Source organism: Barbus barbus (assembly GCF_936440315.1).
Source record: "Barbus barbus genome assembly, chromosome: 2".
In the NCBI taxonomy this organism is placed as follows: Eukaryota; Metazoa; Chordata; class Actinopteri; order Cypriniformes; family Cyprinidae; genus Barbus; species Barbus barbus.
In genome coordinates, this window is record NC_136730.1 from 38,524,839 (window position 1) to 38,539,279 (window position 14,441).

At 36.4% G+C, this 14,441-nt stretch overlaps 1 protein-coding gene across 1 annotated transcript in view; it reads left to right on the forward strand.

Moving 5' to 3' along the window:
* LOC306879560 (A disintegrin and metalloproteinase with thrombospondin motifs 7-like) overlaps positions 1-9,919 on the forward strand; it is an 80,199-nt gene extending 70,280 nt beyond the window's left edge. The window contains exon 24 of the mRNA XM_079432593.1: positions 8,036-9,919. Within this exon, the coding sequence (XP_079288719.1) occupies positions 8,036-8,184 (149 nt within the window). The 3' untranslated portion in view covers positions 8,185-9,919. The remainder of the gene's footprint in view (positions 1-8,035) is intronic.
* The last annotated feature ends 4,522 nt before the right edge of the window (positions 9,920-14,441 follow it).

Sequence of the window (14,441 nt, forward strand, 5' to 3'; positions counted from 1 at the left end):
ACAAGTTTAAAACATTTTAGACCCATTTACACCTGCAGTTAGTGTTTGTGATCGGATTAAGAAAATTGCATCTTGTACCTCACTGTCTTTCACAGCCAGGTGTATTATTCCACCTGTCACAAATACAGTTGGATAGGTGTGTTCTTGACTAATATATTTTAGTCATGAAGATACTTTATATAACAAGAGTTATGAGTATCACCATGTAACAGGTGTAAACTATTTCTACACCCACACACTGTCTGGTCTGAGGAATAAAGCACACAAAAAATTGCAAGAATTGACTACTATTGGTTATGTGAAGCTACCTCATCTTCCCTTTGTCCTCATTATTTAATTATTTTGGTTGGTTGATACTGGCTTTGATCCAGGCTCCTGGCTTTTCACAGTCAATACTTGACATCAACAGTATTCTGAAGAGGCTCTCCTTTATTAGCAACACTTTGTTTCAGTTTGTTTGTTGGCGCTGGATTGTGAATTAATCAGCTACATGATCAACTGCCAAAAACCTGGTTCTTTTGGCTCAGAATGTCATAGTGTCAGCTGGAGCGTCTTATAGTCTTTTGTGACGCTAAGGGAAGTTTCACTGATTTTCCATCCTGGGTGCTTTCTGATTAAGAATTGGTTTCTGAGTGTGGACGTTCCCACTCTCAATTTGTAAATCATGACATCCCAAAGGGCTATTAATAGTATTGTTTTTTTCTTTGGCCTCAGATAATAACCTCTTTTGGCAAGGCATGCTGCAGCTCCAATCCCATCACTCCTGACAGTGTTTTGGATGTTAAGAGAGGTCTTGCGTAACTGTTTAGAATGAATTATTTTGGCGTTGTCCAAATAGATCACAAGTGGATTTTCATGCCACTTTAACTGAAGTCAGCTGTTATCTACTTGCAAAGTTTAATGCTGTTGTATAACAAATTAACCCTGTGTTACTGTACATCTTAAAGCATTGTGTTAACATACAGTAAGCAGTATGCTAAACAAATGTGAATGTACAGTATTTCTCTAAAGGTCTCAATGTTTCAATATGTTTCCTTGAAGTCCCCAAATATTTCCCAGATTTATTCCCACAACTTTTCAGGAAAACAATATAATAAATTAGACTATTTTTGACATACAGCAAGAGTATAAAGCTCTAAAATTAATGTGTAAAACATGGTTTAGATTGTTTGTTCCTGGAAGAATTTTATAGAGAAAGTTTGAGTTCATAATTCAATTTATGATGTATGGTTTCTGTTAAATCTCATTGACATTAAAGTTTAGTGTTTTTTGTTTCTTTCATATAGATTGTTCTGTCTATATATGAGCATTTTAACACCCAAGTTTTAAGGTGATGAGTAATGCCAGACAAAAATAAAAAATAGTTTCATATAAAAAAATATTCATATTATTAATATTTTGATGGAAGATTGGAAAGGCGTGTATATTTTCCTATGAATTAACCTAATAACATTGAGGATCTTATATTTAAGTAAATAAACCAATTGTTAGTTCATGTTAAAGGTTGGGGAAAATCCCTGGCTGAAAAATTGTGTTTTTTGTGGTATTTAGTTGCCATGAGAACAGCCTCATTTCTTCTGAGATTTCATTGCCTACTGGCTGCTCATTTGGTTTGAGTACTGAATGAGTGACCAAAAATAAACACAAACTACATTTCCTGTATCACTCAGGCTCCTAAACATTGTTTAAAACCGCTCTTACAGGATGTTGGGGAGGTGGGGTGAGTTCAGACCGGATTAATGAGCCCTCTCCCAGTCGAAGGCCACTGTGTGTCACGGGATTTGGTCTGCTGCTCTGTCTGGAATAAATCATGTAAATACAGGAAGCGTGCATGTGTGTGTGCGTGTTTGTGATTGAATGTGCAAATCTTTCATTATCTCTCACACACTGTGCTTTTCAATGATTGAGTTGTAATTAGAGGTTAATGTTTATTCATGCTTATGAATACTTAACAACACTGATTATATCTGAAAAAAATAATTAAAATATTGTATAGTTGAACATATCGGACAGCATGATTATATGGTACAGTTAAGCTCTCATCTATGCAGGGACCCTCGGAGGAAGAGGGAGAAGATTAATACTTTTATTCAGCAATGGCACATCAAATTGCTCAAAACTGACAGTAAAAGACGTTTATATCAATACAAAAGATTTTCAACTGAATTATGTTTAAACTTTCTGTTCATCAAGGGAAAAAAAATTATCATGGTTTTCACAATATTAAATATTTCAGCACTTATAATAATTAGAGGAATAACTTTATTCACTGCTGAAAGTTTAGGTTTGCCATAACAGAAATAAATTACATAATTTTAAAGTCTATAAACAGTTATTTTAAATTGAAATACTGTCTTACAATATAATAATTTTTATTTATTTTATTTTATTTTTATTGTATTTTTAATTTAATACATGCAATCTTGATGAGCATTACACATTTTGTGAAATTTGTTCCTAAGAAAAATTAGTATTTTAATTCTGCTTATATTATTAGAAAATTAACAATAGTGATCGCAGTGTTAAAGTAAATGATTGACAATTGTGATTTTTATCATAATCATGCATCACCTTTTTAACCCTGTCCAATAACTTTGCACATGTGATGCAACATTTAAGACCTATTGTACCTCTTTCAAAATAGTACCCCATACATTTTAACTGATTGGATAGCTATTTAATAATGAAAAGACGATTTGTAAATGCCCTCCAAATATAAATTATAAATGCACATTTGCTTCTGGTGACTTGGGCCACATATACACTCACCTAAAGGATTATTAGGAACACCATACTAATACTGTGTTTGACCCCCTTCCGCCTTCAGAACTGCCTTAATTCTACGTGGCATTGATTCAACAAGGTGCTGAAAGCATTCTTTTGAAATGTTGGCCCATATTGATAGGAGAGCATCTTGCAGTTGATGGAGATTTGTGGGATGCACATCCAGGGCACGAAGCTCCCGTTCCACCACATCCCAAAGATGCTCTATTGGGTTGAGATCTGGTGACTGTGGGGGCCATTTTAGTACAGTGAACTCATTGTCATGTTCAAGAAACCAATTTGAAATGATTCGAGCTTTGTGACATGGTGCATTATCCTGCTGGAAGTAGCCATCAGAGGATGGGTACATGGTGGTCATAAAGGGATGGACATGGTCAGAGACAATGCTCAGGTAGGCCGTGGCATTTAAACGATGCCCAATTGGCACTAAGGGGCCTAAAGTGTGCCAAGAAAACATCCCCCACACCATTACACCACCACCACCAGCCTGCACAGTGGTAACAAGGCATGATGGATCCATGTTCTCATTCTGTTTACGCCAAATTCTGACTCTACCATCTGAATGTCTCAACAGAAATCGAGACTCATCAGACCAGGCAACATTTTTCCAGTCTTCAACCGTCCAATTTTGGTGAGCTCGTGCAAATTGTAGCCTCTTTTTCCTATTTGTAGTGGAGATGAGTGGTACCCGGTGGGGTCTTCTGCTGTTGTAGCCCATCCGCCTCAAGGTTGTGCGTGTTGTGGCTTCACAAATGCTTTGCTGCATACCTCGGTTGTAACGAGTGGTTATTTCAGTCAAAGTTGCTCTTCTATCAGCTTGAATCAGTCGGCCCATTCTCCTTTGACCTCTAGCACCAACAAGGCATTTTCGCCCACAGGACTGCCGCATACTGGATGTTTTTCCCTTTTCACACCATTCTTTGTAAACCCTAGAAATGGTTGTGCGTGAAAATCCCAGTAACTGAGCAGATTGTGAAATACTCAGACCGGCCCGTCTGGCACCAACAACCATGCCACGCTCAAAATTGCTTAAATCACCTTTCTTTCCCATTCTGACATTCAGTTTGGAGTTCAGGAGATTGTCTTGACCAGGACCACACCCCTAAATGCATTGAAGCAACTGACATGTGATTGGTTGATTAGATAATTGCATTAATGAGAAATTGAACAGGTGTTCCTAATAATCCTTTAGGTGAGTGTATGTTCATAATTCATCCAAAGGAAAATTACATAATCATACAGTAGTTTGGGAGCACCAAAAAATGTACGTCCAGTGAGATTGCATTTTCATTGATCAAGATGCTTAATATACAATGAAGTGACTCATAAAAGTAAGCATCATTAGGCCCTAATTCATCCTCTTTTTGTAATAAAACATTACTGTTCTTTCTAGTTAATTGTCAGTCCATTCATTCTCTGATTTTTACTAGCAGCCTCACATGGCACTGGCACTCACATTCAAGTGTGCTGTGAATCACACATAACCAGTGACTGAATGAACTCTGAATGACAGGGTCATGGATGAGCAGACTGTACACCATGTGAAGTGCTGTGTGCTTTAACTCTCTTGGACATGACAGCTTTCACAGGCTGGTAATGAAGTGTTTGTGAGCAGAGAAAAAGCAACAACAGGACATGTAGTGAAAATGCTTTGCAGGTATATTAGAACCTAATCTTTTATTTTACTGCACAATCAACTATTTATGAACTGCTTATGCACTGCTGAATATGCACTGAATTACACACCGAAGGTCTTACAGGCAGAAAATGATTGCATGCTTGTAATAAATGTTATTTTCTGAAGCAGCTAGTGAATTCTGTAGTGTTCTGAAAAACTAAAGCTCTGTATAACTGTGTTTGCAGTCCTAGTCTACTCTGGGGGGAACAAATGGTGTAGAAACAGTTTGGTAACACTTTCTATGAAGCCTGCATTTGTAATGGATTATAATCAGGGCTCCAAACTGCGACTAAAATGGTCTCATTTGCGACCAAAAATATTAATTTGCGAGTGAAGTTTTTGCTGAGGTCGCCACTGGCGACTATATATAATTTGCATGAAAGGACTTTTTTCCCGATTGTTTTGCGCTCACATCTTTTGTTATGTTCACGTATTAAACTTACATAAGACGATGCGCATCAAAGTTTTACTGGAAAAGAGTTTCAAACAGTCCTCGTCTCTGCCGCACACAGTCTGCTGAACGCAGTGAGAGAGACCTGAAAGGTGATAATATAAACACCAGTACCCCGCGTCCACACGGTCCGTGTATGCGTCCAGATCGCGCGAGCGGAGAGTATCGCACTTAATGCTCAGGCGCGATCTCTTTAGCACCTCAGTTAAAGCAGCAAGTGAACCCATTATATATTTCGATTTACTACTATAGTATGAAATGAACATGATCAAAAGGTAGGCAATAAGAAAGCCTATAGTACAACTTACTGAAATGTTTTATGTAAAAGCTCATTCAGTGTTTCAAACTGAGGAAATGTATAAAGCTTGTAAACATTGCATTGTAATACATTTACCTCAGAATAACCACTCAGTGTCCATAAACTCATCAGTCAGCTAGAAAAATAACTATAAAGAGGAGCGTTTTGCTATATTTATGTGCTGTTGCATATTAATATTTTTACTTATTGTGTTGTACATGATTCAACTCCTCCTATAAAATTGCATTTTACTAATGAAGAAAAACAGACTGAATGTGTGAAAGACGTGACAACATTTATATGATGCACTGCACTCAGTTGCCAAGTGATGCTTATGGTCCATGATATTGGTACAGATTCTGTGTAATGAACAATTCTTTGTGACTGTATATTTCAAGTTGTAAAAGACATTTAATTCACACTTCAAGTGAACCTTAGTCCCCCGGTCGACCTGATCATCTACAAGATGGATTAAAATGCTGATAAAGCCTAGAAAAGATAAGACATAAACACATGACAAAATGATTGAAATGTTAAAATAGGGGGGAAAAATAAAATGATAATAATAAAATAAACCACTTTTATTCTGTGGCACCTAAAAAAATTATTTGGCGCCTAAGTTTTTCTTTTATAGGAGCCAATGGCTCCTTACTCGATTTTTTTGTCTGGAGCCCTGATTCATAATGCATGCATAATACTTTATAAAGAACTGTATGATATGTTGCAACATTGATAAATAGTCATTACAATACATTATAATAAATACCTATTTGTGGTTATAACTTTAAAGAGCATGATGCATTATAACACCAGATGAAGCCTGCATTTATAATGCATCATAAAGGTATTCTTAATGCATTATAATGCCTTATAAAAACAAGTGTGTTATAACCCATGCAAGATATTAAAAGCAGATTTGATGCCAACACTTCAAGGTTCCATTTAACTATATTTAATGCATTAACTAACAATGAACAATACATTTGTTACAGTATTTATTGTTAACATTGTTTAATAAAAATACAGCTGTTCATTGTTAGTCCATGTAAGCTCCATTAAATAACATTAATAGATGCAACTTTGATTTTAAGAATGTATTAATAAATGTTGTAATCAACATTGACTAAGATTAATAAATGCTGTTGAAGAATTTTTCATTGTTAGTTCATGTTAACAAATGGAACCTTAGTGTAAAGTGTTACTTATTGACTTTTGTTACTTAAAGCAGACAAAGACCACTTATAAATATAAATACTCATGTGCATTTGCATTTTTAAAAAAATCCATGATGGGCATATGAACAAGCCTTCAGTGTGTGTTTTGTGAGAAGTCTATGTTGTTTATACATGAGGTTTATGGAGATTTCTGATAAAGCAGAAAAGTAATTGGGACATGGGTCACTCAGCGTCACTCGTCCCACTGCGTGCCTGTGAACAGAGTGGCAGTGTGGGAAGGAAGGGTCTTCTGGGGTTTTGGTGAGGGGGTGCAGCGTGTGATCCCACTGCAGCTGGGGCCCCTGACCCCACTGATGTCGACACACTGTGTGATCTAGCAGCAATGAGGAGATAGTGTCGTGCTAAGATGTGAATGACTCCTTCTGTTAGAGGTCTATCCAGTGGAAATGCCCAAAAAATTCATTTAGTAGGGCTGTCTGCAACACTTTGCTTCTGTAAATTTGTGTTGTAAACCCTTCTTTGTGTTTGGTCTATGCTTTAAGGGCTTTTGGTCTCATCAGTATTTCAGACAAGGCTAAATATGAGGCATTGAGAGTATGCTTTTAATCAGCCTTTTACTGGCACACATGATGTCTTGTAAATGGTATTCAGAGAGAAAATATTTCTCGTCTTGCTGAATGCTTTAAAAAAACATGCCCAACAAAGGTAAAACTGGTACACCAGAGATATTTTGAGGCTAACGTGGCAAAATATGGCATTTTTATATTCCAAGCAATATTTAATCTTTTATATTTTGAATAACTTCTCATTTCATAAATAAATATAAAGGCTTAAATAACAGTGGCTTAAATAAACAGCTGTTTTGAGACTTTGTGAGGTACAGACACTGTACATGATTTTAAGATCAATATAAAGAATTGCCCGGTGGTTTTCTTCACACACTCTTAGCATAGCAGGACAATTCAAAATAGGACTGAGGTTCATTTCAGAACTTGCTGTTGGAGTCCTTGTTATGGAAAGGCTTGAATTACAGGAGTGAATTCATAATGTGTAAAGGATTTGTCAGTGTGGAGGACCTCTAGTGCTCAAGGGATCCAAATCCAGCAGCATGCTCACCCCCCCCACCCACCCCACCCCACCCAGCATTTCATGGGGGTTTTGGAACAAAATCAGGTTTATAGCCCGATGTTACAGGACAGTGTGCATTGTCATATATGTCTTTATAAAAAAAGAAAAAATAGGCTAATCTATGCACGTTTGCTTTAAAAGGTTCCGAAATTAAAATGCTGGTCAAAAGAACTAGAAAGCAAAAATGATATTTGTTGTAGTTTCTGTTAACAATTGATGTTGTTCACTAATGATTATCCTTATTGAAAATGACCCTTAATTATGTTTTGATGTCCAGCCATTATACATTTCATGTTTTATGGTATATATGTAGTCAACTTGATTTTATTTCAGGCATTCACGGCAGTGGGATTTGTTATCGCTGAGGTGTCTGTGTTGCTGTAACGTGTCGGCTGGCTTGAGGGCAAATGTGTGAATGCACTAGTGCATGTATCTCGCGCAGGTGGTGAAGCAGTCTCACCCCTCTAGAGCTGTCCTACCTGCAGTGTCGCTCATGTTTGTTCTCTGTCTGTGTTTTTCAGGTCAGTTGTGTTTACGGGACCTTTTGACATTACGCTTCTGTCAGACCCTCCAGTGGCTCGGGCAATGTCAAGTGCCTTCAGTCCGTGCAAAGTGCTGCAAGACCTGCGGGCTGCCATCACGGGGCAATGATCGCATTGCAAGTCGCTGAGATGCAGGGGGATTGCAGAATGAATGTTGTAAGCCAGGGAACAAAAGATTACACAAATACTCAAAGCAGCTATGGACCAATCCATTGTTTGACAGACTGGTCTGGTCAAGGTGTTCCCATTGACCAACAGTTCATTAGGGAGCTTTTTTATCCCTACACCCTTTAACACATACAGTAAGAGGTGCTTATTTCCACCCATCATCTCAGATAAGTGCTAGTAAAACAGGTAAAGTGGACCATCTTGCCATCTCACTATAGACTAATGCAGGCATGGTGTATTTTTAGCATGTAGAGTTAGCATTTTAGCATTTCCATTTCCATCGTCCTGAAGTCAGTGGGTTTATTGAATGGATTTTTGGTAAATGCCTAAAATAAGGTCTGTGGTTCACACAAGCACATGATATTTTCATCTTTTTTTCCAATGGCATAAATACATCAGTAAAACCCACTTGTGATTTTACTTCTACTTGTCTTGAAAAGGTTGGTTGCTAACAAGAGGCTAAATGGGACTGCATTAAATGTCATCACACCGAACAAAAAAACTCATCTACTCACTAAATCGTTTTGAAAACCTTGTCATGTTTATAATTGCGCTCTTGCAATCTGTTCTACTTTCAGGGATTTTTTTAAAGAGTTGTCAGAAGCTCAGTGGTGATGCTGAAGTCATGTGACTGCAAAGTAGGTTGTTGTTTTTTTTCTTTGCCTACATAACTTTTTTTTTTCTGACAAAGAAAGAACAAAACGTTTAAGAATCAAACTTTTAATGGTCACAGAGCTTATTTTCTGCAATTATATAAAAGCCAGTTAAAAAATTCTTGTTGCTTTTTACTCAAGGGAGATGATAATTTGCAGGTTGACCTACAAAAATACATCAACGGTGCATTGACTACTATAGTAATTAAACATTCATTTCTGATAAGCAATTGACGGAACAAATGTATTCATAATTTGGTTATTTTAATCTTTTCAACTTTGCCAGGAATTTAGGACTGCAGTTCAACAGTTCAAGACAATTATTTTGTCTTGACCACAGATAACCACAAATCTAGAGCGCAGTTCCACATAATTGCAAGCCTGCAGGTGTTTCTATTTATTGAAGTTGATGGCAAATCAGATATAAAACCAGTAATGAAGTACCTGGTGCTACAACATAAAGAGGTGCTAAAGGTAGCGAGCACTAAGCTCCTCACTCAGTCTAGTGTTGGCTGGTACTTGAATTCTATACACACTATTTATAGTACCTTAATTTTATATGTCTGTATTACCCTTTGGATTAATAAACATATACACAGAATAATAGTTCAGTGTACCATTTTTCAAAATGTATACAACATAGAATAGCTTAATGTCTGCTTTCATAAAATATAAAGTTTTTTTTTTAATGCAGTCATTGTATTCCTCTAGTGTATAATATGAGATACAACCGTTAGGGACATCAATTTAAAGAAAAACTGTCAAGATGTTTGTCAGGTACATGAAATATTACACTAAGTAAATGTTTAGTGTGGTTGTTTTTGTCTTTTCTGTGCATTCAGTCTTAAGATGCGGTCACATCTGTGACATTTCTGCAAAGTTTCGTGGACAAAAATGATATATGAAGCTCAGCTCACTCACAGAGGTCACTTTTAAACCAAGTAGCTTTATGTTGGTCAACGCTGTGAATTTGCGTGATCGCATGAGGAGAAAAAATTCCTGATCATGTGGAATCCTATTGAAATGACTGGATTTCACACACAATAAAAAAAAAAAAAAAACACTGAACAACAGTAAATGTGAATACTACGGAGGTTCTAAGCGGCCATGCATTATTATAATTTTTCTGTCTTGTTTTCTTGTGATCACGACATAACGAGTTGTTTTGTCGTTATCACGACTTAATTTTCTCGTGATCTCGACATAACGAAAGTTGTTTTGTCATTATCACGACTTAATTTTCTCGTGATCTCAACATAACGAAAGTTGTTTTGTCATTATCACGACTTAATTTTCTCGTGATCTCGACATAACGAAAGTTGTTGATCTCAACGTAAAAACCACTTTCTTACGACGTAATTGTAGCTATCGTGAGAAAATCAGGGTCGCTATATTGTCTTCGACGATAAAGTTGCAGACCCGGCAGCCTCCTTCTCAAGTGTTGAACACTTATGTGTAAGTCGTCAATCACTGACAGACACAGAGCTATTTCAGTTTGAGTGAGTCCCTGATCAAAGTAAAAGCAAATACGATCATCCATGATGCTGCGATGATGCTGCTTCTATAGCATTTTCTCATGCCGAATACACAGAGAAAATTAAGTTGTGATAACGACAAAACAACTTTCGTTATGTTGAGATCACGAGAAAATTAAGTCGTGATAACGACAAAACAACTTTCGTTATGTCGAGATCATGAGAAAATTAAGTCGTGATAACGACAAAACAACTTTCGTTATGTCGAGATCACGAGAAAATTAAGTCGTAATCACGAGAAAACAAGACAGAAAAATTATAATAATGCATGGCCGCTTAGAACTTCCGTAGAATACACCTTTAAAGGAACACTCCACTTTTTTGAAAATAGGCTCATTTTACAACTCCCCAAGAGTTAAACAGTTGAGTTTTACCGTTTTCGAATCCATTGAGCTGATCTCCGGGTCTGGCTGTCATAGAAATATATACTTAGATGCCTCATTAGCGACTGTTTCTATGGGCCGCTATACGTAAGCCGTCCACCATATTGTAGCGGTAAACTTAACGTCATTCACCATAGTAATCATTGAATATTCGAAAGATGCCACAATCATGCACAGAACGACTCTGTGTGAACCTACAGTATGGTGAATGACGTCAAAAATACCGTTCCAAGATGGCGGCCGCATCTACCCGCCTGGAGCGGTCGAATAGGGCATCTATATATGTCTATGCTGGCGGTAGCATAGATCATTGAATCTGATTAGACCGTTAGCATCTCGCTCAAAAATGACCAAAGAGTTTTGATATTTTTCCTATTTAAAACTTAAATTTAAGACTCTTCTGTAGTTACATCGTGTACTAAGACTGACGGAAAATGAAAAGTTGCCATTTTCTAGGCCGATATGACTTTGCTGTCGTACCATGGGTGCAGCAGGTGTAATGATATGACGCAGCGCCTGAAAGTAGTCCCCAGCTATATCATAACTAGTTACCTAGCAGGGGACTACATGCTGCACCCGTGGAACGGCAGCAAAGTTCCTTGATTATTACGCCGGAATGAGAGTATAGTTCCTAGCCATATCGGCCTAGAAAATCGCAACTTTTAATTTTCCGTCAGTCTTAGTACACGATGTAACTACTGAAGAGTCAAGTTTTAAATAGGAAAAATATCGAAACTCTTTGGTCATTTTTGAGGGAGATGCTAACGGTCTAATCAGATTCAATGATCTATGATAAGCTACGTTAAAAGTGCTACCGCCAGTTATATTTCTGTTGGTTATCACAGCAACTTCAGTGTACCAACTTGAAAACAAGTGATATCCATTTAGGGAACAGTTTCGCCTTCATGCGAAACTCCAGATTGTGCAGATTCCCATTTAAATGATTGCATATCTCCCATGAAAATTGGCCAAATAACTGTGCATGTGACTGCACCTTGAGTTGTAGCCTATGTTGCATAAACTGTGCTGCATATTCTCTCTAACTAAACCAAAACTACATTATATGCTTTGCTTTATCACAGTTCAGGTATCATTTGGTTTTATGTGGGGAAAAAAAAGGAAAGCTGGTAGCACATTTTCATTACATTTTGTTTCTGCATGACACTTACTTTACTTTCATCACTCGTTCATCCAAGGACCATGTGATGCAGCTGCAGTGTTCATCATTTCTTCATGTTGTTTTGCTCTAATGATTCAGATGAGAGGCCTGCGCTGCATTACTAACAACATCAAACAGCAAATGCAATATATTTTGTTTGTGGAGTTGCACTAAGAAATGTAATTCATTTGTAATAATGTTAATTATATTAAGTGTTTATTTAGGCTTGTAATTCTGTGCTTAGCTGATGCTTCAGGACTATCCAGTATGTAGACACGGGTAATACTTTACAAATAAGATCCTTTTAGTTAACATTAGTAAATGCATTAATCAACAATGGGCAATACATTTGTTACACTATTTATTCATCTTTGTTAATGTAGTTAACAAAAATACTACTGTTCACTGTTTGTTCATCTTAGCTCAGGTCCATTAAATAATAGTAACAGATACAACTTTTGATCTTAATAAATGTTGAAATTAACATTAACTGAGATTACTAAATGCATTAGAAGGATTTTTCATTGTTATAGTTAATGTTAACAAATGGAACTTTATTGTAAAGTGTTACCTAGATGTTTTCTGGTTTACATATAGGATTTTTTTTAAACATTGGTTAATTTTGGGGAATGTGTCATTGTCATATTAAATATTATACATATTGCTCTTCTGTAACACCTTTATTTTTTGTACACCTTTATTAAATTGTTTTTTTGTAAAGGAAATGATGTAGGTAACTTTTTAACCCAACACACACACAGACAAAAAAAAATGCAATTGAAGTTGTTGAATAATGTCTTTAGTCTTGAGGCTAGAAAACTAATAAATAAATGCAATTATTAGTGTAAAATAATCTCATTTTATGAGTCAGACTAGAATTGTAAGTGTCTGTGATGCAATATAGCAAACTACAGCGTTTCATCTCATTTTGGACTCTTTAAAAGTCATGTTGCTTAGCATTTGGAGCGTTGAGGCTGTTTCACTAATATGAACTTTTATCAAATATCAAATGAAATCCATTTTTTGAGCCCTGAGTAGGCTATGATTTACGTATAAGTATATAGTTTGAATATAAAAGAGCGTATATTGAATATATCTGTCCCTGGGCATTGTGAGTTATACTTAAAAATCCAATTTAGGAAGAAGGAATGGGATGTTTCTGGGTACATGTTATTATTGGAGACCTCATCTGGCCTTTTACACAGCTATTGGTTAATAACTGCTCCTGATGATGGCTGGACACACGGCAGTAACTGTGAATGCTGTGTTTGCTTGTTTGTTTTCATAATGTTCAGTTATTTTGTTTGATCAGTGCTTCAGTCCAACTAGCCCATTAAAACCTCTTCAGTCTAGATCTGATGGATGACAGTAACGATAGTAGTTATGCATGTGATTCAATTCTCTTGTGACCCTAGTAGTTTATGAATTGAAGAGTTCTGTCTGAGCACAAAGCTTTGATTCTTCATCATTAAAAGGCTTGCCAAGAGTGCATGCATTTCCTTGCATCAAATGCCCTTTTAGTCTTCAAAAGAAACATCGAACTGCAGACCATGAAAGAGAAACAGTGCCTCCCCATGGTTAAATAATCCATTCTGTTTATCCTTATGAGAATTTATTACCTGGTCGTAGTTTTAATTGGAAATGTCCAAATAAACCATATATATTTTAAAGAACAATTTAGGCAAAGGTAGTGCACAACATTGTTTATGAAATTAAATTATGAATTGTGCACAACTCAAATGGTCTTGCAAGTGGGGGAAACAAATAAATCTAAGTGTTGGTAGATGATTGGAGATATCTAGAAATGGCTGCAAACACTGCATTCTGATGCACAATGGTGTAATGAATTATGGCTATTTTATTTTTAGTACACCGTATTATTGAAATGAATAAATAGGGTAAAATGCATCAGTTTGTCATGAGCTACACTGGGGGGATAAAATGGTGGGGGTAAACTATTTTTTCTCAGAAATTGCTTGTAAATTTCACAAATAATTACAATGAAACTGAAATTGAACACATTGAATTAAATGTGAATTTTGAAGTAGAAAGATTAAATAGTAGTTTCATGTAAACTACTCCGTTAATAGTTGTTTCATTTACGTCAAACAATTGAGTAACTATAAGGTTTATATCATATTGGATTAGCATTTCACCAACATTAATAGATTTACTGCCAATATAATGGATCAAATGATTCTTATGTCCATTTCTTGTGTAGTAAAAGGAAATTACCGCTTCACTATATCACGTGCCTAATATTAGAAGGAGGTGCACCAATTACTAGAATCAACTGCAAATTGGCAGAACATCATTAAATCCACACCTTATACTGTATAAGCATAATAAATTGTCTTTGCAGTAGTGAAGTACATGGAGCCACCATGCCAAGATCAAAAGAGCAAAGAGCTGCTTAGAAGTCTGGGATTTAAGGGCATTTCCAAGCCATTTAAAATCCACCATTCCATTAATATCTAGCCAGGCTAT